The sequence below is a fragment of the Schistocerca americana genome, chromosome 11 (genome assembly GCF_021461395.2).
Source record: "Schistocerca americana isolate TAMUIC-IGC-003095 chromosome 11, iqSchAmer2.1, whole genome shotgun sequence".
Lineage (NCBI taxonomy): Eukaryota > Metazoa > Arthropoda > Insecta > Orthoptera > Acrididae > Schistocerca > Schistocerca americana.
In genome coordinates this window covers 35,187,264-35,213,121 of record NC_060129.1, presented here as the reverse complement: position 1 = coordinate 35,213,121, position 25,858 = coordinate 35,187,264, and the positions used below count along the sequence as shown (strand labels likewise).

The 25,858-nt window shown below is 47.7% G+C and overlaps 1 protein-coding gene across 12 annotated transcripts in view; it reads right to left on the bottom strand.

Moving 5' to 3' along the window:
• The window catches only part of LOC124554028 (zinc finger protein 729-like), a 117,850-nt gene that overhangs the window by 77,665 nt on the left and 14,327 nt on the right, over positions 1–25,858 (bottom strand). For 5 of the 12 annotated variants that reach the window (XM_047128054.1, XM_047128065.1, XM_047128056.1 and 2 more), the window contains 3 exons: positions 22,584–22,646; positions 12,286–12,378; positions 11,281–11,361 (listed from right to left, as the gene is read on the bottom strand). In XM_047128054.1, coding sequence (XP_046984010.1) covers positions 11,281–11,361; positions 12,286–12,378; positions 22,584–22,646 — 237 coding nt within the window. Of the gene's footprint in view, positions 1–11,280; positions 11,362–12,285; positions 12,379–22,583; positions 22,647–25,858 lie in introns of those variants that run through there. The other 7 variants (XM_047128058.1, XM_047128060.1, XM_047128059.1 and 4 more) reach the window with 3 other exon arrangements.

The window sequence follows — 25,858 nt, the reverse complement described above, 5'->3', positions numbered from 1 at the left end:
CAAGACTGCGCCTTGCGGATAGCGCCCTGTAGCTGACGTTCAACAGCTGCAATGCCAGTAGAGCTGTAGTAAAGGCAGAAGTCGTCATCATATAGGGAAGTGGAGACAGAATTTCCCACCGCTGCAGCAAGCACATTTATTGCAATTAAAAACAGGCAGACACTGAGGACAGATCCCTGTGGTACCCCATTCTCCTGGAATCGGGAGGAACTACGAGAGGCCGCGACTTGCACGCGGAAGGTACGATACGACAGAAAATTGTGGATAAAGATCGGCTGAGGGTCCCGAAGACCCCATACCTGAAGAGTAGATAGGATGTGATGGCGCCATGTCGTATCGTACGCCTTCCGCATGTCGAAAAAGACAGCGACCAGGTGCTGATGGCGGGCAAAGGCAGTACGGATGGCCAACTCCAGGCTCACCAGCTTGTCGGCGGCGGAGCGGCCTTTACGGAACCCATCCTGAGATGGAGCCAGAAGGCCCCGTGACTCCAGTACCCAGTTCAACCGCCGGCTCACCATCCGTTCAAGCAACTTGCAAAGAACATTGGTGAGGCTAATGGGATGGTAGCTGTCCACTTCCAAAGGGTTCTTCGCAGGTTTCAGAATGGGGATAACAATACTTTCCCGCCATTGCGACGGAAACTCACCCTAGACCCAAATGCGGTTGTGAAGGTCGAGGAGGCGTTGCGTGCAGTCCACTGACTGGTGTTTCAGCTTCTGACAGTGGATGCGATCTGGCCCAGGAGCAGTATCAGGGCAAGCGGCAAGGGCACTGCGAAATTCCCACTCACTGAATGGAGCACTGTAGGATTCAGAATAGTGGATATGAAAAGAAAGGCTCCGACGTTCCATCCACTCTTTAATGGAGCGGAAGGCCAGTGGGTAATTGGAAGAAGCGGAACTACGAGCAAAATGCTCTGCCAAGCTGTTGGCAATTTCGTCGAAGTCTGTACAAACTGCTCCATTCAGTGAGAGCGCAGGGATTCTGACAGGGGTCCGATAGCTGTAGAGGCGGCGGATCTTGGCCAGACCTGCGATGGAGAGACATGGAGGCCAATGGCAGACACATACCGCTCCCAGCACTCCTACTTGCTTTGGCGGATAAGGCGGTGGGCCCGTGCACGCAGCTGTTTGAAGGTGACGAGTTGTTCAATGCAGGAATGTAGGGATGTCGCTTGTGACACTGTAGCGCCCGACGGTGATCTTTAATCGCCTCAGCTATCTCAGGTGACCACCAAGGCACAGTCTGCCGCCGAGGGGTCGCAGAAGAACTGGGAATGGCTGATTCGGCGGCAGTAACGATGCTGTTGGTGACTGAGTGAACCACTGCATCAATGTCGTCACTAGAGAGAGGCTCAATAGCGGCAGTGGAGGAGAACAAGTCCCAGTCAACCTTATTCATAGCCCACCTGCAAGGGCGCAGAGAAGACTGACGCTGTGGCAGTGACAGAAAGATCGGAAAGTGGTCACTACCACATAGGTCGTCATGCACTCTCCATTGGACAGACAGTAAGAGGCTAGGGCTGCAGATCAAAAGGTCGATGGCAGAGTATGTGCCATTCGCCACGCTAAAGTGTGTGGAGGAACCATCATTTAAAAGCGAAAGATCGAGCTGTGCTAATAAATGCTCAATGGTGGCGCCTCGACCTGTCGCCACTGACCCACCCCCCAGAGGGTTATGGGCGTTGAAGTCGCCCAGTAACAAGAAAGGTGGCGGCAATTGGGCTATCAGAGCAGCCAGGACATGCTGCGTGACAGCACCATCCGGTGGAAGGTAAAGACTGCAGACGGTAACAGCCTGTGGCGTCCACACCCGAACAGCGACAGCCTCTAAAGCTGTTTGTATAGGTACAAACTCACTGTGAAGACAGTTAAGGACATATATGCAGACGCCACCAGACACCCTTTCATAAGCTGCCCGGTTCTTATAATAACCCCAATAGCCACGGAGGGTGGGGGTTCGCATTGCTGGAAACCAAGTTTCCTAAATAGCAATGCAGAAGAAAGGGTGAAGGCTGATAAGTTGTCTGAGCTCAGCTAGATGGTGGAAGAAACCGCTGCAGTTCCACTGGAGAATGATATTGTCCATAGCTGAGAAAGGCGTGAAGGGACTGGGCCCCTGCTGCTACTGAGTCACCACCTGTACAACAGCCGTCCATTGCGTCCGAGTGACTGGCGAGATCCAGGTCCTCAGCAGACGCCAGACTCTCCACCTCATCTTCGGACGCAGAGTTAGAAGGTGGCGGTGGGACAGGTGCCACCGCAATGTCAGGATGCTTGGGAGCCTTTTTCTTGGACTGCTTTGCGCGCTGTGCCTTCGGTGGTTCTGGCTGGGAGGGCCTCACTGGGTCAGTCACAGGGACTGAAGATGACCGTGACGCCCTACGGCCAGCAACCATTGGTTGTTTGAGATACTTGCTGGTGTCTGCTTTGGCACTGGGCAAAGCCTGGGATGGGAGGGCCCCAAGGGACCCCTTCCGGGCAAGAGGCGCCGAAAAAGGCTCACACTTCTCCAGCTGGGAAGGGGAAACAGATGTCCCCGATGGTTGGGGTGGTGTTGCTCCTGAAGTAGATGGATCAGGAGCAACAGGGAGTGAAGTGCCCCCCACAACCAAGGGGGCCGATGAATTCTGACAGAGCTGAGGTCGAACTGTAGGTGACGACATGGTAGAGGTTCGAACTGGTGTTGCAGCAGTGGCATAGGTGGATGTCATGGTCACAGGATGGTTTTTTTTTGGTGGGGTTTAAGGGCGCTCAACTACGGAGGTCATTAGCGCCCAGTCACAAGTGTTAGAGCACATGGAATCTAGTAAAACTCAAGGGGAGGGGGGACACCAGGAAGTCCGTACAAAGATGCAGATAAAATAAGTAAAAAAGTTAGATGTCTTTGGACAAGCCAGTCAAAGGTATAAAACGCAGAACACGAGCAGCTGCTCGAGTGTCATCAGCTAAAATATCCGGTAAAGTAGATGGCAGGGACAGGACAACACGAGATTGACTAAAGCGGGGACACGACAATAAAACATGGCGCACTGTTAATGCTTGACCACAAGGGCACTGCGGGGCTGGGTCACTGGAGAGCAGGTAGCGATGGCTAAACCGGCAATGCCCAATCTGCAACCTGGTCAGAAGGACCTCTTCTCGCCGAGACGGTCGGGAGGAGGTCGTCCAAGCAGTTGGGAGTGGTTTTACTGCCCGGAGCTTGTTTCCTTGGAAGGATGACCAAGCATCCCACCACAACGACAGAAGCCTCTTACAAACAACCCCACGAACATCAGATGACGGGACACAATGGGAGGCTGGCTGAGGCAGGAGAACTGCAGCCTTGGCTGCAGCATCAGCAGCCTCATTCCCAGGCACTCCTACATGTACGGGAACCCACAGAAAGCTGACAAGAGAACCATTATCAGGGAAAGAATGGAGGGACTGCTGGATCCGTTGTACCAAGGGATGGACCGGATAGGGAGCTCCAAGGCTCTGAAGAGCACTGAGTGAATCAGAGCAGAGTACATACGATGAATGGCAGTGGCGGCGGGCATACTGAACGGTCTGATGGAGAGCAAAAAGCTCGGCTGTAAAGCTGGAACATTGGTCGAGGAGCCGGTACTTAAAGGTGACGGCCCCGACGACAAAGGCACAGCCGGCACCATCGTCAGTTTTGGAGCCATCGGTGTAAATAAAGGTGTGACCGGCAAGTTGAGAACGAAGTTTGACAAACCGTGAGCAATACACTGCAGCCGGAGTACCCTTCTTCGGGAGTGAGCTGAGGTCGAGATAAATATGAACCGGAGCCTGGAGCCAAGGTGGTATCGGGCTCTCACTCTCTCTGAAAGTGGTAGGGAGGGCAAAATCCAATTGTCGAAGCAGGCGACGGAAGCGGACTCCAGGGGCAGCAGGGCAGACACATACAACCCGTACTGACGGTCGAGAGAATCGGCGAAGAAGGACTGATAAGAGGGGTGGTCGGGCATTGACAACAGCCAGCAGGCATACCGACACAGCAGTACGTCGCGTCAGTAGGTCAATGGTAATTCGGCAGCTTCAGCATAAAGACTCTCGACGGGACTAGTGTAGAAGGCTCCGGTCGCAAGACGTAACCCCGATGGTGGATGGAGTTGAGACGGCGTAAGAGGGATGGCCGAGCAGACGAGTAGACGAAGCTCCCATAATCCAGCTTCGATCGGACTATGGACCGATACATGCGAAGCAGGACAGCGCGATCCGCTCCCCAAGATGAACCACTAAGAACTCGGAGGACATTAAGGGAACGTGTACAACGGGCCGCCAAATAAGAGACGTGCGGAGACCAACAAAGTTTCCTGTCCAATGTGAGCCCTAGAAACCTAGTTGTTTCCACGAATGGGAGAACAACGGGACCGAGATGTAAGGATGGCAGAAGGAACGCTTTATATCGCCCAAAGTTGATACAAACCGTCTTCTCTTCAGAGAACCGGAAGCCATTTGCCACGCTCCATGAGTATAGGCTGTCTAGACAACGCTGAAGGCAGCGCTCCAGAAGGCATGTTCTCCGGGCACTGCAGTAGGCGACCTCGTAGGCCCCACCTGTTCATAGTGCGGAGGATACCTCCTCTCCAACAGGTATCATAAGCTTTCTCCAAATCGAAGAACACGGATACCGTTTGGCGCCTTTGCAAAAAGTTGTTCATGATGAATGTCTACAAGGTCACAAGGGGGTCAACAGTGGAGCGGCAGCGACGAAAGCCGCATTGAACATTGGTAAGTAGCCGTCGAGATTCAAGAATCCAAACTAACCGAGCGTTAACTATGGGCTGCATCACCTTACAGACACAGCTTGTAAGAGAAATGGGGCAGTAACTAGAAGGAAGGTGTCTATCCTTCCCGGGTTTGGGTATAGGAACAACGACGGCGTCACGCCAACGCATGGGGACCTGACCTTCGGTCCAGACGCGATTGTAGGTACGAAGAAAGAAGGTTTTGCCCGCCGAAGAAAGGTGTGCCAGCATCTGAACGTGAATGGCATCTGGCCCCAGAGCAGAGGACTTGGACAGTACAAGCGCACGTTAGAGTTCCCGCATAGTAAAGGGGGCATTATAAGTTTCCAGATTCAGCGAGTGGAAGGAAGGTCGCCGAGCCTCTTCTGCCTCTTTCCTGGGAAGGAAGGCAGGGTGGTAATGGGCGGAGCTTGAAACCTTCGCGAAAAAGCGGCCGAAGGCGTTGGAGACAGCCACAGGATCAATAAGGACCTCATTACCTGAGGTAGGATGGCGGCGTCTCTACAAGCCTCATTCCAACAGGGGACGGAAACGCGACGTGAAGAAGAGGTAGTACGAGGAATGGAATGTTCGGCAGCATTGATGATAACAGCCGTGAGGTATTCGACCTGACTGTCACAACTGAGAAAATCATGGTCCGGAAAGGTCGCCAGGGAGGAGTAAAGTCCCCAGTCAGCTTTCGGTATGTTCCAGCTCGAAGGATGTGGGGATGGGGTGTGGTGCAGGAGACGAACGACACAGGGGAAGTGGTCGCTCGAATAGGTGTCAGAAAGGACATACCACTCAAACCGACGGGCAAGAGTGGTACAACAGATCGAAAGGTCCAAGTGGGAGTAGGTATGAGTAGAGTCCGAGGGGAAAGTCGGGGCGCCAGTATTGAGGCAGACGAGACTGAGATGATTGAAGACATCAGCCAAGAGGGAGCCTCGTTGACAGGATGCAGGAGAGCCCCAAAGGGGATGATGGGCATTGAAGTCGCCAAACAATAAAAACGGCGGAGGAAGCTGAACAATCAGGTGCATCATGTCAGCCAGACTAACTGCGGATGACGATGGAGTGTAGATGGTACAAACTGAAGAAGTAAAAGCAGAAAGAGTTAATACGGACAGCTATTGCTTGGAGTGGGGTGGTCAATGGGATGGGATGGTGATAGACATCATCCCGAACGAGCAACATGACCCCACCATGAGCTGGGATACCATCCACAGGGGTGAGGTCATACCGCTCCGAGGTATAGTGGGTAAAGGCAATACGGTCAGTTGGGCGCAACTTGGTTTCCTGGAGACCAAGGACAAGTGGGCAGTGCAGGCGGAGGAGCAGTTGTAATTCCACCCGATTAGATCGAATACCTCTTATGTTCCAATGTAACAAGGCCATCGCTAGTCAAAAAAAAATAGGGGGAACGAGACGGGGGAAGAGCTGGTCACCTCGACGGCCGCGGAGGGCCAGGTTTCGAGGGAACAACGCTACAACCGGTGGGAGGCGGATCCTGTTCCATCGAGTCGTCGCCAGCTGCGGCCGCTGTCCTGGGTTGCGAAGGAGGGGCAGCATCAGTTGCCGACAAGAGGCCAGCTGAGTGCCTGGTAGCAGAGCGTCCCGGCGAAACCGAGGACAGCCGGGAGCAGTGACTCACGGATGGAGCATCTGACGAAACGCGCCGGGGTGGAGAGGGGGATAGAGACTTCTTCTTGGAGGCCTTCTTGGAAGTCCGAGGAGGCACAGGGATGGTGGGCTGGAGCCGAAGAGGGTTCTCATGCGCGGGGTCCGTTTTGGAACGGCGGACCTCGGAAGCCGGGGTCCGGAACGTTTCGCCGATGGACGCCTGAGAAGAGGATCGCTTCTCAGGTGGTGGGGGGGGGAGGAGGAGGTAGGGTGGCCCCTGGGGCAGGGGCCGCGGGGGAGGAGGATTTGGAAGGGAGGGATTTGGGAGGCGGAGGCATAGACCCTGGATTAGGGGAGGAGGTGGAGGGGGGACAGGATAGGGGTGAGGATACTGTGGAAGGAGTGGACACGACTGAGGCAAACGAAGTGGTCAACGTCACGGGATGGAGGTGGTCATACTTCTTCCTGGCCTCAGAATAAGAGAGACGATCCAAAGTTTTGAGTTCTTGAATCTTCTTCTCCTTCTGATACGCGGGGCAGTCTAAGGATCTAGGCGAGTGGATGCCAGGACAATTAACGCACCGAGGTGGTGGGGTGCATGTATGTTCCTCATGAAGAGGATGTCCACAATCGCCACAAAGGGGCTCAGCCTCACACCGTGACGACATGTGCCCAAAGCGCAAACACCGAAAACAGTGCATAGGAGGCGGGACGTAAGGTCACATGTCGCACCGGTAGCACATCACCTTTACCTTCTCCGGGAGAACGTCCCCCTCGAAGGCAAGGATAAAGGCCCCGGTGTCGATGCGATGGTCTTTGGGGCCGCGCTGGATCCAGCGGACGAAATGCACGCCTCGGCGGTCCAGGTTGGCCCTGAGCTCCTCATCAGATTGCAGCAGGAGGTCCCGATGAAAAATAACACCCTGCGTCCTATTCAGTGCCAGATGCGGGACAATGGACACTGGGATGTCCCCTAGTCGGTCGCACATCTGGAGCGCCGCCGACTGTGTGGCGGAGGTGGTCTTTATAAGAACGGACCCCGAACGCATTTTGCTGAGAGCCTCGATTTCCCCGAAGATGTCCTCGATGTGCTGAACAACGAACATGGGCTAGGAGGTGGCGAACGTCCCCCCCCCATTGGTCCGAAAACAGACCAAATAGCGGGGGAAGTACTTCGCTCCAAGCCGGCGGGCCTGTCCCTCCTCCCAGGGAGTGGCCAAGGGGGAAAGGGCAGGAGAACCAGAACCAGAGACAGTACTTTTCTTTTTGAAAGACTCGGCCGCAGAGCGACCTGATACATGTTGACGTTTCATCTGCACCGCCCCGATACCACCCACTCCGACCAGGGGCTCTCCCCACGGGAACCACCCAGCCTCAGCAAGGGCCACCTGGCAGGATGACCGTTGCTGGGAGTCCTGATGCCCCAAGGAGACGGGCATCTACTCCTTGGCCGACGTGGGGAGGGTGCAGCTCAGGTATTGGCAGTATGATCCCTGTGTTGTCAGGGGGCTACAACCTATAGGGTACATGACGACCCCACCACAACGGGCTGGCTACCGTGCTGGATTTCGGGTGCCATGGAAAGTCCATCATGATCGTAGGTGCAGATGGGGACGCACTATGGGCGTAACTTTTACAACCCATCAGGCGTTTAGGCCCAATTTGTTGAATTGTGGGTATGGTTACAACGCCGTTACAATGCTGAGTGCCAAGGTCTTAGTGCACGGAGGACCAGTGATACACCACGTAAGGTGTCCTTCCCCAAAAGGCTCGTACTTCTGTAGCATTTGGAAAAATGGAGGTCAAACCCCGAGGGGGACCATTACATGGAAGGCCGAAACGGTTGAAACTCCTTTTAGTCGCCTCTTACGACAGGTAGGAATACCTCGGGCATATTCTTACCCCGGACCCACAGGGGGAGGGCACAGGATGTAGCCGCTCATATTTCCGCCTTGCCTCGGTGTAGGTCAGGCGGTCCAGGGTCTTATATTCCATTATCTTCCTTTCCTTCTGGAAGATCCTGCAGTCCGGTGAGCAGGGGGAATGGTGTTCTCCGCAGTTAACACAGATGGGAGGCGGAGAACATGGAGTATTGGGATGCGAAGGACGTCCACAATCTTGACATGTGATGCCGGAAGTACAGCGAGATGACATGTGCCCGAACTTCCAGCATTTAAAACACCGCATCGGAGGAGGGATATATGGCTAACACATCACAACGGTAAACCATCACCTTGACCTTTTCGGGTAAAACATCACCTTCGAAGGCCAAGATGAAGGCACCGGTGGCAACCTGATTATCCCTCGGACCCCGATGCATGCGCCAGACAAAGTGAACACCTCGTCGTTCTAGGTTGGCACGTAGTTCATCATCGGACTGCAGAAGAAGATCCCTGTGGAATATAATACCCTGGACCATGTTGAGACTCTTATGCGGCGTGATGCTAACAGAAACATCCCCCAACTTGTCACGATTGAGCAACCTCCGTGACTGGGCAGAGGATGCTGTTTTGATGAGTACTGAACCAGAGCGCATTTTGGACAAGCCCTCCACCTCCCCGAACTTGTCCTCTAAATGCTCCACAAAAAACTGGGACTTGGTTGACATAAACGATTCCCCATCAACTCGCGTACACACGAGGTACCGGGCTGAATATTCTCCACTGCCTTCTTTAGCCATACGTTCCTCCCATGCAGTGGCCAGGGAGGGAAATGATCTTGGTTCGTATTCCTTGCCGTTGAGGTTAGTCCTCGATCGCTTAGAGACTGCTGGTGGAGGCCCACCAGCGAGAGATGATGTACCACGCTTCATTGTGGGTCATCCGACCTGATGCCACCCACTCCAACCAGGGGCTCTCCCCACGGGCACCACCCAGCCACAGCAAAGACCACCTGGCAGGATGGCCTTTGCCGGGAGTCCCGATGCCCCAGAGGGATAGGCATCTACTCCTCGGCATACGTGGGGAGGTAGCAGCTCAGGCATCAGCAGTGCGATCCCTGTGTAGTCAGGGGGCTACCACCAAGAGGGTACATGACGACCCCACCACAACGGACTGGCTACCGTGCTGGATGTCGGGTGTCGAAATATTCATGCACATCATGAGGGCAAAGATGGAAGTGCACAATGGAGGGAATGTATGCTATCCGGAACACACTCCAGCGGATGTGGCCGGAAGCTCAATTGAAATCCAACTCCATCACAATATTGGGTGTGCCAGATCTTAGGGCAAGATGGATTGAAGATGCATCACGTAAGGTGTCCTTCCCCAAATGGTACGCACTAACGGAAAAATTTGGAAAGGAAGTGGTCAAACCCCTTAGGGGACCATCATATTAAAGGCCGAAACAGATGAGACTCCTTTTAGTCGCCTCTTACGACAGGCAGGAATACCGCGGGCCTATTCTAACCCCCGAACCCGCAGGGGGAATTTTCAAAGTAACTAGTGGGGTACAACATCAGTGATTTCAGTGCCAACCACATGACATGGTATTCCAGACCACACAATCAGCAACACACTGTTCTTCACACTTGCTATGGGAGCAGCACTCCATGCAGTGGACACTATCCCTGAACCTCTGGCCCTGGTGCCATGGAGATATCTTGTTTGACCTGTGATCTCTTGGGCTGCATATGAAGGCCAGTATGGCCTTTTGTATTTTCATGGTAAGTGGTCACCAACTACAATCCAGCCACTTTGACAACTACAGCTATGCCCTAGGACACCCTACAGATCACTGTTTTAACCAAACTCCTCATATGCAGATCCCTGACTACTATGTGCAGCATTCTCATTTCTGTAAAACCCTTCTTGTGGAACAATACTACTACTGTTTCACTTACTGTCCTGTCTACTTGTGATGCCAATGCATCCCTTTCATTTGTTTAAAATGGCATAACGTGAGTCCCTGTGACATTTAAGTCTTGGTCTGTTAGCTGTGAATCAGCTACACTCCTTTATATAGTCTCTGAGCTGTCCCTGGCATGATAGTTTGGATCCTAGATCTGTATGCTTGTATAATCACCACACATTCCAGTGTCCGAAGAAGCTAACATTTCAGTGCCTGAAAAATCCTTTAAAACTTCAGGAAGTTTGTTTATGAACAATCAGATCAAGAGTGAGCCAGTACCTAACCTTCGCAAATGTGTGTTGAATGTTCCCCAATATTTGTCTAATTTCATTCTTGTGACATGTTTATCAATGTGAGCTTCTCCTTCCCTTAGCAAGGTCATAAAGCATATTTAAAAAAATAATCTTTCTTCTTCAGATCTGCCAGGACTCGCATGGTGAGGCCATACATGGCTTCAGCTATGTACAATCATTCAGTAAAAGCTATAAGAGTTTTCCTATTAATGAAAATTTTATAAGTAATAGAACAGGTACCACAGAAGCTGCAACAATATGTACAGGTTGTGGCCAACATATCGAGGCTGATCTAGAACCCACAAATTTCATCTCTGTTTTTCAAATCCCCAAAAAAATTTAGGGCAAACTCAAGAATAACTATGATTCACACAAAAGATAAGAACAGCCAGTGTTATTTTGAATTCTATTATCAGAAGTTGTTGAAAGTAGGAATATTTCTCAAATCACCTACACTATTAGAACTTACACTTCATCTAAATGTGAATTTCGCGATCATCACAGACACCCATTATACAATGTAGTTGATAACAACAAGGGCTACTGAGAACAGGATTATACCAGCCACTAATCCCCTTCCACTTCTATTTAAAACAGTCAGAATGTAAGAGGTGATATGAAAGTCAAGTGCAGGAGTACAAGAATACTCTAAAATTACGAACAGCAACAAATTCCAGAGAACTGACAATCTGTGACAATTCCACTGCAATGCATCTTTTACTCTACACACTTAACAAAAGACTTGAATACATGCAATACATCAGAGATGTAAATACTTACAGTATTCTCAGTTATATTTAATTCAGGATCCTCCTTGATAAAATCAGTGGACAAAGATATTCCCAATGGATCTTCAACAGACTGAAAGAAGAACACAATCTGTGACTTATAACTGCTTGCTATCTTCTGTGTGTATATGACAGCTCTCAATATTCTTTTCTCATTAGTATCATCCAACTTTGAAGAGATTCTTATCAGTTGGGAAGAGAGTGTGTCAGAATGCATTCAAATCAGTTCTATTGCCCCTGATTTTGCTATCAGCCATTGTGCAGTACTTATATGGCATACTTTCACTTTCTATTCCTGTCACATAATCCACTCTGATTTCAGAGGCACTATGGCCTACTCTATCGGATGGTTGTACTCCCATATACAAATTTGATATACGTGTGTGGCAACATTTCAAAATTAAACTCAGATAATATAAAGATGCAAATAATCTTCCAACAGTAAACCCATAAACAAGAGGAATTTTTGGTCATTAATCAAATGAATGTGGCATTCCACACATTATCATCAAAATTACCCAAATTTAATGTTATTTACACAGCTTCTTGCCATATCACCATGTATTTTCAGTGCCTGCTCTTTAGGGAAAATGCAAATTTATGTCATGTGTACCGGAGGAAAATCATAAGGAATTCCACAGCACAATTTCAGTAATGATGTAAATACTACAGTGAATAGTGACTGGGAACTCTAGAATATACACCCATCACATGTCATAGTTCCACATATGTTACAGCACTGTGACACAGAGATGTAACAAGATTAACAATTACTTCCAAGAGGAAGTCTTCCTTGCTCCGTTTACACCAAATATGTACTTAAGGCATTCATTACATAGAATCACAATAAAAAATTAATGCAACAGTAATGGTTCATAAAGATATGCTTGTTACAAGTGCTGTTAAAATACTATTGGTAATACCCTACAAATAACACATCTAACTAGAGTTTCTTACTACACTTCCTGCACAATACAGTGCTTGTGTGAAAACTTACATTATGCTCAGATCCAGCAGCATGGTGTTTCAATTCGGGGTCTTGCTTCACGCAAACACTAGGGTCGCCAGCCTTTAATGGGTCTTCAACAAACTGAAAAACCAAGAAAGTGACGTATCAGGGCATCTGTCTCTTGTTCCTACATGGCACTGTCATACAGGGAGAGAGGAGGACGAGACCGGGCGGTGGTGGTGGGGAGGGTGGAACGGGAGACAGGGCGTGGGGGCGGGAAACAGGGTATGGAGGGGGTGGGAGACAGGGTGTGGGGGTGGGGGAGGGGTAGTGGGGGGGGGGGGGGGGGTAGTGTGTGACAGGGCGTCAGGGGGGGTAGTGGGAGACGGGGCGTGGGACGGGGGGGCTTATGTGAGACGGGACGGGGGGCGTGGGGGGGTAGTGGTAGACTGGACGGGGAGACGGGGCGTGGTGGCGGGGAGGCGTTGAGGCGGGGCGGGGAGGCGGGGAGACTGGGCGGGGGGGCGTGGGGGCGGGGAGACTGGGCGGGGGGGCGGGGAGACGGGGCGTGGGGGCGGGGAGACGGGGCGTGGGTGCGGGGGGCAGGGCGTGGGGGCGGGGGGGGCAGGGCGTGGGGGCGGGGGGGCAGGGCGTGGGGGCGGGGGGCAGGGAGGCAGGGCGGGGGGGCAGGGCGAAGGGGCAGGGCCAGGGGGCAGGGAGACAGGGCGGGGGGGCAGGGAGACAGGGCGGGGGGGGCAGGGAGACAGGGCGGGGGGGGCAGGGAGACAGGGCGGGGGGGGCAGGGAGACAGGGCGGGGGGGGCAGGGAGACAGGGCGGGGGAGGGCGGGGGGGCAGGGAGACAGGGCGGGGGGGGCAGGGAGACAGGGCGGGGGGGGCAGGGAGACATGGCGGGGGGGCAGGGAGACAGGGTGGGGGGGGCAGGGAGACAGGGCGGGGGGGGCAGGGAGACAGGGCGGGGGGGGGGGGGCAGGGAGACAGGGCGGGGGGGGCAGGGAGACAGGGCGGGGGGGGCAGGGAGACAGGGCGGGGGGGCAGGGAGACAGGGCGGGGGGGCAGGGAGACAGGGCGGGGGGGGCAGGGAGACAGGGCGGGGGGGCAGGGAGACAGGGCGGGGGGGCAGGGAGACAGGGCGGGGGGGGCAGGGAGACAGGGCGGGGGGGCAGGGAGACAGGGCGGGGGGGCAGGGAGACAGGGCGGGGGGGCAGGGAGACAGGGCGGGGGGGCAGGGAGACAGGGCGGGGGGGCAGGGAGACAGGGCGGGGGGGCAGGGGACAGGGTGGGGGGGCAGGGGACAGGGCGAGGGGGCAGGGAGGGTGGTGGTAGAGGCGTGGGGGCGGGGGGGCAGGGCGTGGGGGCGGGGGGGGGGCAGGGCGTGGGGGCGGGGGGCAGGGAGGCAGGGCGGGGGGGCAGGGCGAAGGGGCAGGGCCAGGGGGCAGGGAGACAGGGCGGGGGGGCAGGGAGACAGGGCGGGGGGGGCAGGGAGACAGGGCGGGGGGGGCAGGGAGACAGGGCGGGGGGGGCAGGGAGACAGTGCGGGGGGGGCAGGGAGACAGGGCGGGGGGGGCAGGGAGACAGGGCGGGGGGGGCAGGGAGACAGGGCGGGGGGGGCAGGGAGACAGGGTGGGGGGGGCAGGGAGACAGGGCGGGGGGGGCAGGGAGACAGGGCGGGGGGGGCAGGGAGACAGGGCGGGGGGGCAGGGAGACAGGGCGGGGGGGGCAGGGAGACAGGGCGGGGGGGCAGGGAGACAGGGCGGGGGGGCAGGGAGACAGGGCGGGGGGGCAGGGAGACAGGGCGGGGGGGCAGGGGACAGGGTGGGGGGGGCAGGGGACAGGGCGAGGGGGCAGGGAGGGTGGTGGTAGAGAAGGGGGAGAAAAGGGGAATTTCTTATCAATCTATTTACACTAAGTGACATGCACATAACGTATCCAGTCAGCAAAATCTTACAAGACCATATCTTGGGCGTTGGGCAATGGCAAAAGCAAAATTAGATTCGACGTTCATCATAATGATGATGCTATGACATATTAGAAAGTAACTTTTTATTCCAACACTGGACCATGTTACGACTGGCATGAGAGAGCGTTTTGCTGAAGAAGATATTTATCATTTTAAATTCAAGATCCTTTTTCCATCACAATTACTGGAACATGATGCGAATGATCTTGCACACAAACTAAATCAGTGCTTACCCGAACTACTGTATTTTGAAAGCGACTCACACTTTGTGCTTAAAAAGAGACTAATGGGACAGTCTCTTCAATACAAGCAACGAGCATAAATGCTCTTAATGATTGTGATTTTGTTATGCAAGCATTGTCTCTCTATCCTATATCTGACTATCCTACTTTGCACACGCTGTACAAAATATTTGTCTACCTGCATCTATTGCTGCAGTAGAAAGAAGTTTTTCAACACTGCGGTGTACAAAGACATGGCTGAGGTCAACAGTGAAGGAGGATCGACTTAATGGCTTAGCTCTCTTGGACACTCACCCTGAAATTGCTTGTCATGCTGACAATATAATTAACCAATTTGTCAGGAAGAGTAGGTGCATAGAATTCATCATTTAAAGTACAGAACCACAACTATAACTTTTTTATATCATGTATATGTGTATAATCAGTTTAAATAAAACTTTCTTACACTTTCCATGCAACTTGATTAGCTTTTATTACAGTAAAAGTAAAGGTAGCTCAAGGTATCTTTAGTGAGCCCTCCTTGAGGTTTTTCTGTATCTGCCACTGTCTCATATGAGATATGGTGTAAGTTCTATTGGCCAGCTGTGAACTGAGGCTCGTGTGCAACAACAAAATCTGTTGGTTGGGCTCAGAGGACATCCTAGGCTCACTTTTTGGCTGTTGGCTGAAGAGGCAATGAACATTTGTAAGTGAGGCAAGAGAACATCTTTGTAGAGTCAAGCTGTGGATGAACTACTATCACCTAATTTTGAGCAGAGTTTAAGACTCAGATCAGACCTTTCATTAGTTTTGTGACCTTCACTACATATTCCCTGTAAAATGGTAGGGTCCCTATGTAGCAACAATGAGTAAGTTTCAGAGATGTAATCTCACATTTACAAAACTGTAATGCATAGATTCGTGCAGTCTATTACAGAGTTGTCTTTTGTTTGTTTTGAATGGCCAGCAACTGCTTGTCTCAGGGGCTCAAACTGCAGTATGTGACACCAGCATAGCACAGTAGGGGATGCATAATTACCTACTGAAAGGTAAGCATATTTTATTCAAACCAGTAGAAAATACAAGGTATCGGTAGTCAATCACTTAATGCTCCCAGTATGCACTGTTGCCCCTTTCAGATGCATTGATGAAGCTGCACAATGAGTGAGTGTTGACCATAATGGCACAGTGAGAGGAGGAATACCACACTGGCTGAATGTTTGTCCCCATTGTTGTGGGTTGATCCCAGCAAGCAAAATTATACCATATTGTGACAATTGTTTTTACCAAGAAATGATCACAAACAGGGAATGCTGATATTACACATTCATGTCCACAACGCCGGACAAATGATTGCAGTAAGGAAAACATGTTCAGATTGTTCGAACAGGATGTGACGATACATCGACATATCCGAAAGAATGGACACCACATATATAATTAAGGTGATGTCAGCCAATGATCCTTTCAGTGTAGATGCACACCACACTACCTCTTACAGGAACCAGTGAGACACCATGTGTAAGGAGGATCATGAGCACTGCATCAGTGGTGAGTAATTTCAGAATTTGGGTATGACAGGAAGCATGCTAGAGTAGACCATGCAGATGTGATGACCACTGTGTCCAGATGGCATAGTCGTCACTGCAAGTGCCCAGTCCACATGAGACTTGGGTTCAATTCCTGGTCCAGCACAAATTTTCAACCATCCCCATTGATGTAAATTAATGCCCATAGACAACTAATATCTCTACCTCCTTTGTCCCTGAGTCAGTGTGGCTGCAGGATCAAAATGCTGTCTGTCCCCTTGGACATGTCCAAAAGAACAGACAACACATGCATATTTGACATTCTGAGATTAGATATGAATAAAAATTTATTTTGCAGCGATAGTGATTCCTTCCATTTATGTTTAACCAAAAATATGTAACTTTACCTCGGGCTAACTTTCATGACCTTCTTTAGTCAATAATCCCTGCTCCTTGAATGTAGCATTATTGAGCAGCCAAATTCTGCCTGAAATAACACCCATAGCACTCAAAATCAATTAGCATGTATGCATTAGGTTACCGTTACTTGAAACAAAGGTGAAGCCCGTACATTATTTGACTGCTTACAATACCCTGATTTAATCAGGGTTGTTTCAGAATCAAGTTACATATGAAGGGCTTATTTCAATAGTGGTACAAGTCCATTTTTGTTCATCTTGAGATACAGAGTCCTAAAGTTAAATGAGTGCTGCAAAATCTGCAGTTGAGATACCACTAATATATTCAAGCATATGGGTTCTTGCTAGACACGAACCTTTCTTTCTCTTTGTTTGGATCATTAATTTCAGAAGCATTATAGGCAGATAAGTGGAGGTAATGGACTTGTACCACTATTGAAATAAGCCCTTCATATGTAGCTCTCTCTCTCTCTCTCTCTCTCTCTCTCTCTCTCTCTCTCATTTTATGATTACATTCCTTCCATGCTTTTGTAGTAAAGAGGTGCAATCCCATATTTTAGTAACTTTAAAGTGTATTCATGGTCTGTTGCACAGATCTTAATTCTTTTGAATGAAAAGCTACACAGTGCAATAATGCATTAGCCTCCACTGGTGAAACATCAGAATAATAGCAAGCTACATATATAGCTTTCTCTGTGTGTTTTACTGTTAATTCTTCAATAGTAGTACTGGAATGGATATAATGTGTGCACACTGTGTGCAGATGGAGGAGCTGGCCTCAGTTCACCAACAGCTGAAGATGCGTTTTGCCATATTCAGCAGCATTCAGGCTGCTGCCTATTGTAGTAGTGGGTCCGAGAATCTGGCTCATCACATAGGATGCCTAAGGTGTCACCTATTTTGCCCACTGGCTCTGTTGTCAAGACACCTTGTGGTGTACCCAATGTGGGTGAGTTGTCCTCACCAAACGGTGAGGGATGGGTCATAACAGTTAGCGCTGTTTGAGGCAGAGAGTGATGTGGAGGCTGCCTCACCCATTGACCCTGTGAGTGGACTGGCAGGTGTTCATTCATCAGGGTCCAGACAGGCCCAAGTGGAGAGAAGTTTTCTAGTTTATCAGGACCTCCAACGTCAAACGCATTATGGAGCTCCTTAGGGAAATGGCATCCAGACTGGAAATGAATCCTATGTGTACTGAATATGTCTGCCATGGAGCCTCATCTGAGATGTGGAAAATGTCCTGCCTGTGGCTACGAAACACACAGGGTGTGGCTGTCTACAAGTTGTGGCTGATGTTGGTGCCAATGATACCCATCGTTTGGGTTCTGAGGCCACCTTCAGTTTACATTGAGAGGTAGCAGAAATGGCGAAGAGCCCTTGTGTCACACATGAGTGCATGTAGCGCACACAGTTTGTATCAGCATTCCCAGAATTGATTCAGGTCCTTTGGTTTGGCGTGAGTGGAGGGTCTCAACCAAAGGCTTCATCGATTCTCTGACTGCCCAAACTGCAGACTGCTGGAAATGCATTATGAGGTGGAGAATTGTAGAAATACTTGATGGGTCAGTGGTGCACTACACAAAGCAAGCGTTTTTTGGGCTAGGCAGTTGTTTGAGGTCCTCTGATGAATACACGCTAGTCAGACTGCATACAAAGTAAAGACCATACTACCATCAACATGTTAACAGTAAATTCTTGATGTATTTGTAGTTCCAGAATGTAATGCCCTCCAAGAAAGCTGTTATGTTCAAAATACGTTTGGACCAAAGCTGACTGAAACATTGAGCAGAAACCCTTGAAATATTTAGCAAGCCATGGAATGTACACTGAAGAGACAGATGACACACCTGTGGGATGGTAGCATCAGAAGAGTGGAGGGGACACGAAGGGCAAGAATGAATATGGGTGAAATTTGTGCAATTAATGAAAGCGCATGCTATTGGTGGTAACCCCCAAACAGTAGTGAAAGTAGGATTCTCAGACTCAATAATATTCTTATATTGCCAACATATATAACTATACTTAAAATACTTTTTGCCACAAATAAGTAGGCAGTTATGCAAACATTCATTTTCATTCCATATGTTTTGTGGATTAGCTATGACTGTTGGACACCATCACAAGAGAAGGTACTTGTATAGTTTACAATGTGGTAATGGCAGGTACATCACACCTATCCATTTGTACCATTCAGTTCTAATGTATCTTACTGTTTTCACGTAATTTAAGGCATAAAGTAATGACTAACTGCATAGCAGAAGTACTAAGTCATTGAAAGGCACATCAACTTTGCTAGCTTTCCCACAGATACTGCTTCAGAACTATGGTCTCATTTTACAAGCTGACTACATTGTGGCAGCACTGTGGAGAAGCAGACTAAACAGTTTCACATGACCAGAAATAATGGGATCCATTTCCATTCTTGCAGATGAATTGATTTTTTTTTCAAGAGCCGTCATACAGGATCACAAAATCATTCAAGAAGATTTTTGCACCAACTAGGTACGTCTGTAGTTTTGCACGTATTTCCTGTGACTTTTCTTACAAGCTGGAATGACCTTTGCCTGTTTGTATACATGTGCAAACCACTGTTCCATAAATGAACAATTCGGATGGCAGAAAGGTGTCAGTTCAGCACCGTTTTTTGTGTAACTGAATCTGCTAACTACACTTTACGGTCATGTGACCTCTGGTGTGTTCATCATCTACTTTTGGAGTGCATTCCATATGGAGTTATAAGGATTATAGCTCTGGACTTTACTGCAAAGTGCTTCTGCCTTTTTCTAGTACTTGGTGGCTCAATGGGTAATTGTCACACTGGAAATCCAAAGGTCCTTGATCATTGAACAGCAGGTACTTTGTAACTAGTTAGGTAAATCAGTTCAAATGTGGAAAGAGGGTAACAGCACATGGTAGTCAGTAGGACTGTGTGTAGTAGAGAACTCCGGTGTTTAAAACCTCCAGGCTGATGACAGCTTTACCTCTAGTTTATATTTATGTTTAGCTTTCTGTCATGTATTCTCTTCATGACACAAGCAGATGACTGATCCTTGGCTCTGTCACATACGCCAGTTAACAACTTATTAGCCTTACAAACGGGCTTACCAGACTTATAAAGCTTGAGAATGCATTTCACATGGAATCTGCAGCTTGATTATCTTCTTTCTGGCTGCTGTGCATGTACATTTGCATTAAAACTGTGCAAGCCACCAAGCGGTGCATTGTGGATGGCATCTATTACCACAGCAACAACAATTACTACTACTACTAGGCACTTCTATGGTGTTCTATACGTAGTGTCCCTTACAAATGAACCACAGTTTTCAAAATACAAAAAAAGTTGATTATTCCCCATCCTACTACCATGCTTACGTGCTTGTTCCACTTTATATCACTTTGCAATGTTATGGTTGAAATGGCTCTGAGCACTATGGGACTTAACTTCTGAGGTCATCAGTCCCCTAGAACTTAGAACTACTTAAACCTAACTAACCCAAGGACATCACACACATCCATGCCCAAGGCAGTATTCGAACCTGCAACTGTAGCAGTCACACGGCTCCAGACTGTAGCGCCTAGAACTGCTCGGCCATTCCGGCCGGCCCCTGCAATGTTATACCTAAACATTTTATTGACCAGACTGTCAAGCTGTAGAGTACTGATGTTGTATACAATATTTTGGGATTGTTTTTCCTACTCATCTGCAGTTACTTGAATATTTCTGCATCTGCCATTCATCACACCACATAAAAAGTTTGTCCACGTCATTTTGTATCCTCGTAGTCACTTAGTGATGATCCTTCCCCACACACAATGCCATTAGCAAACAGGCACAGAATGCTGCTCATCGGATCATTTCATATACAGATATGGCACCATTCTCTGTGGCACTATTGATGATACTCTTGTCTCAGAAAAAACAGTTGCTGTTGAGATCAAAGTACTGGCCTCTGTTACTTGAGAGGTCTTTGCACCATTCATATATCGGGGAACCTATTCCATATGCTCATACTTCTATTTACAGTATGCAGTGGTGCACTGTTCAAACGCTTTCTGGAAATATAGGAATGTGGAATCTTGCCTGTTGCCCATCATCCATGATTCACAGTATGTAATTTGATAGAAGACCAAGATGAGTATTGCACAAAATCAATGCTGATTTGTGGATAAAAACTTTTCTGTCTTAAAGAAATTAATTATATTTGAACTGAGGATATGTTCAGGAACTCTGGAGCAAATAATCATTATGATATTGTTCTGTAATTTTGCAGGTACATTCTTTTACCATTCTTATACACAGAAGCCACCTGAACTTTTTCCCAGCTGCCCGAGTCTTTGCACTAGGCGAGAGATTTCAAATAAATGCAAGCTAAGTATGAGGAAAATGCTGTAGAGTACTCTCTGGACAAATTATTTGTGATTCGGTTGGGACATGGCAACTATTATGTTTTCAACTCTTCCAGTTGCTTCTCTACTCCAGGGATCCTATTACTATGTTCCTAATACAGGAGTCTGTGTGACAGTGAAACAACAATATGTTGGTATGATCCTCCTGCACAAACTTGATAACTAAATACAGAGAGGGGTTAGTGACCACCTTCTGCTTTCCTCCAAAGCCACACCAGACTGGTCAATGACTGCCTGGATAGAAGTCTTTGACCAGAAATGTCTCATGTTCTCTGTAAAATCTGTTGCTCATGTATGATGGTGGTAGTTGTATGCTTCACGCATAGGTCTTTTTACAGACAGAAGAATTTCCATTAGCACTTGGCTGTCACCACTGTGCATACTCTTTTGAACTGAGAGTACAACAGTCTGCTTCCTCAGTGTTTTCCCAATTCTGACATTAAACCACAGTGGGTCTTTCCTGTCTGTAATCCAGTTACTCACCACATACTTATTCAGCGTGTGATTTACAGTCCATTTAGTGTTTGTCCATCTTCCTCTATGTAGATCATATTGGAAGTAAATGACATTCTCATTGTTTAAATGGGATGTTAACAACTACTTACCTGCTCTTTCTAGCAAATCTATTCACCTAGCCCTCTTAAAGGATTCATTAACTTCATTTACCATCCAGAAAGAGATTTTCACTCTGCAGCGGAGTGTGCGCTGATATAAAACTTCCTGGCAGATTAAAACTGTGTGCCGGACCGAGACTCGAACTCAGGACCTTTGCCTTTCGTGGGCAAGTGCTCTACCATCTGAACTACCCAAACACCACTCACGCCCCGTCCTCACAGCTATACTTCTGCCAGTACTTCGTCTCCTACCTTCCAAGCTTTACAGAAGCTCTCCTGCGAACCTTGCAGAAGTAAAGCTGTGAGGACGGGGCGTGAGTCGTGCTTGGGTAGCTCAGACGGTAGAGTACTTGCCCGTGAAAGGCAAAGGTCCCGAGTTCAAGTCTCAGTCCGGCACACAGTTTTAATCTGCCAGGAAGTTTCATTTACCACTGTCGCTGTGCTGGCATCATGATCACTAGCCCCTTTCTGTACTAATACTATCTGTAAGGACAAGCCTGTTTATAGTTGCAGTATTTCAACTATTTCAATTTTGTGTGGGCTGTTAAACTAGCAGCTTACGACAGCTTTCAGAAAACTGTTCTAAAGTACTTCACAAGACTGCCTGTCCATACCACTTGCAATGTATGCTCAGACATCTTAGTCTCTACTCAGTAGGTTAGGATCACCTACTTTTTCTGCACTACTTTGTGTAGATATTCCTTCAATGATTCTGTAACTGTCACAGCAGTATCACATGGCGAATAAAAACATCCAATGCTGGAGTTCACATACACGGAACCATTAAGGGAACTACTCATTAAAACAGGAACTCATAGCTTGAGTCTTGGGACTTGGTACCAATTTTCATATAACTTCATCAATGCTACCTCATTTAATTTTTATTTGCACTTATAATGTAAAGAAGCAATTCTACAAACTCACAAACTAAACTACTTCACCTGCTCAAAGATAATGTTTAAATCCATATGGGTAAAGTGTAACAAAATATTCTATTTTACCGGTTTCCTCGTTTCCAACCTGGAGCATACTGTAATACTGTAACCCTTGTTATCTTTACCCTAAAGTAAAAACAGGACTGCTAAAGTGAATACACACACAATTGATTACCATCTCATTATTTTCACCACAACTAAACAAGATTACTTCCACGTAGTCATATAAATTCTAAAATTACCTCTTTATTCACACCCTCCTCCAACTCTTCTTTTACATTCATGCTGCATGGATAATCTTGGCCCTGTGGCAAAAATAACAAACTGTAATAAGTACTTTTAAGCAGTCACAGTCCTCCCATATTATATAAAATATATCACACAGATAAACCCCAACCATCACACTACTTTATAACTAAATAGTAGTTATTGTTAAGTGTTCTCTTTTGAGTTCAAAATTCTGAGTGGCGATTTCACTATGGTATACTTCAATGGGAGGCAGCAAAAAATTGTAAGACTGATTAATGACAACGCCTTTGAAAATTCATTATGATCTTTCATTTCAGCCTTCTCCCTATGCTATTGTTTTCAATCATATTTTCTAGCTTCATTATCTACATATGCATATAATGGTAGTGTAATGAAGTAAAATAACACAGCTACTACCTGAAACAATGACTTCAATGTTGTTCATAAAATCAATGTTGTTCATATTAAATTACAATACAGTTTAAACCAACTGTGTGGGGGAGCAGAAACTGGACTGTCAAGTGCCACATCACTCATACTACTTTTATGATCAGAATAATAAAATGTCTAGAACAGTTACATCAAAACCTTGTTGCACTGAATGCTTATTTATGATAAAATTATTAAACGCACACACCCTACGTTGGCACACTACTTAATACTATTCTAACTTGTAGAATTCCTTTTGGCGGGACAAGCACGTTTCTAACAGAACAAAAAGAGAGAGTAGGCTATAGGCTACACCAGTCCTACTCTGTGGATCCGAACTATGGGTTTTACTAGCTGATCTCAAAAGAAGACAAAGTTCTGGAAAGATTATTTATGGAACAGCACCAGCATATCAAGACTGAAAAACCCATAATGTCACAGGAAGTGCTGGAATGAGAACAAATGAAACAGTGACAGCATAGGAAGAAAATCATTAAACTGATATTGGGATCTGTTGAGGATGTTAGATAATTAGCAGCCAAAGAATAATTTTTTATTGGAAATCGTCTTACTGATAGAAACAAAGTAGACTACTTAACTTTCAGAAAGAGTATATCGACAAAATAATGAAGCAAAATGGTGTACGCAAAGAAGATGCCTTGAAGAGAGATGCTGAGCAAAAGATAGAAAGACATCTTATTAATTGACTTTTGTATTAATTAACTGCCTACAATAATACTAATATACTAGTACAAATAATGATCATTATGATTTTACTATTATTACTATCTGAGGCATGGCGGGGTACCTCTTTGAATTCCCATCCTGCACCTGGTGATGTCACTTCTTTGGCTTGGAGCTCGGGGCGCCATGGGGCACGATAAGAGCCACACAGGGTACGTCAACAGTATTTGCCATTCAGCCACAATTGACAGAATGGATGACTAATAGCCCTTCAAAAGTTCTGTCAAGTTAATAATTGCAGGCACATGTGTTAATGAAAGACAGTACATTGGTGTGGTCTTGGCTATCTGTATTTGCTATTTGTTCTTCTCTGTGGAAGTCACATTATGCAACAAGCTTTCTCATCTGAAAAACTGCGCGATTTCAGTTGTGTTGCATGACTTAATACCTTGTGGCATTGCCTTGGAAGGGGTTAGGGCAGTGTCTAGCAACTAGACAAGCTTGTTATTGCTATTCAATTCCCCATGTTTAGCAGTGGATTTGGTAATCCTGAATACTGTTTTAAGCGTGACTATGTTTAGCCTTAGACCGAGTTTATGATGAGAATCATCTGACGAGTCCATTGATCTACCCAACTATCGTGGCCGTGCAGTTGTATTAAGTGAGAATGACAGTGGAATTTAGATGCTCCTTAGTCTGCTCCAGTTTTCTACTGTTGTGGCACACTTTGATTGTTTTGGACTTGGACTCAGGGCATGCTTATCATGCTGTGGCTGTTAACATTGCCTCTGTATATCAGCCTCAGGGAATTCACCACTGCCAGCTACCGATAGGCTGCCTTCACTCAAGTTACGTAAATCACTATTCGAAAATTGTACTAAAATTTTGTACATTTTGATTTTGGGGGTTTGTTGGGTCGAGTGCCTTTGCTGTACATACTGTCGAGCACTGTTAGAATGGTCACATGCTGATCATCTCTATGTGAATCACACGTCACTTCAGATGTCATCCAGACTTGTGAAAATATAGCCTGTTGGTAAGTAACAGGCACATTTGATGCTCAGAGACTGGAACAAGCAAAAGTGTGGAAAACCATCAAGTGTTACTGAGCTCTGAATGTTTTTCGTGTTCGTTCACTGGCCATTTGTGAGGTGGAGAGTGAAAGAAATTTATTCCATCTCTGGGTGAGTTACTGCTTACCAGATTTAATTGTTCAAGTGTTTTGTTATTTTAAAGTTGTCATGAAGTGAGCTTTTCTCATCTGTTATTTATTTACTGCTACAAGTAGGTTCTGACTACTAATTACTAGTTCTCCTTTTTAAAGGGTGTTCTTGAGCTGCTATGCATGCACATTCACATACTGAATCACTTAGGGATTTTCTACAGTATGTCTTAATAGAATTTTCACTGTGTCTGAAGCCAGTTATATTGATCGGTGCATGCTCATTCTCTTTTTAATTACTTAACTGCTCACTGGTGCTAGATTTAGAAACTTGCTCTGTCTGTCTGCCTGAAGGTAGCTCTAGAAATCAGTGCACCTGTTTACTTTATTAAATTATCTAGATGCAATTGGAGGTGTATTTTAAGAATTTCCTTTTTCTAGGGGTCCCGAGGCAGCTATAAATTGCTCTGTCTTCCAATATAGCTATTCAGTTTTAACCTTTGAGATGAGTTATGCTTCTGTGTTGTCTTAAAGAGCCATCTGTTTCCATATAATTATTTGTTGAAGCATTTTCTCATTTGTGGTTTGTGAAGATGGAAATTTTGAATCTAAAATCTAAGAACTGGTGTCAGACACAGCTTTAGTCGTTAACTATTGCTTTATTTAAATTGTCACTAAACTAAGGTGTGTAATGTCTTAAATTTGAAAGTTCGGAGTGGTTTTTGTAATCTTGCTAGTGTATCTGACTTTAGTTATTATTCTTAAATAAAAACATTTTAATAAACAATGGAGACTCATGTGAACCCCAATCCATCTAGTCGTTCCACTTAATTTCCCCTTTTCCTGCTGGATGTTTGGTTGGTAACAGGCAATGGTTATTTTCCTGGAAGTAAAGGGGGAAGGTGTCATACTGTCATTCACCACGAGGTGTGTGTTTGCAGGTACCCACTGAGGAACATGGGGTCCCACAACTGTCCCAGTTTGTCCTCATTG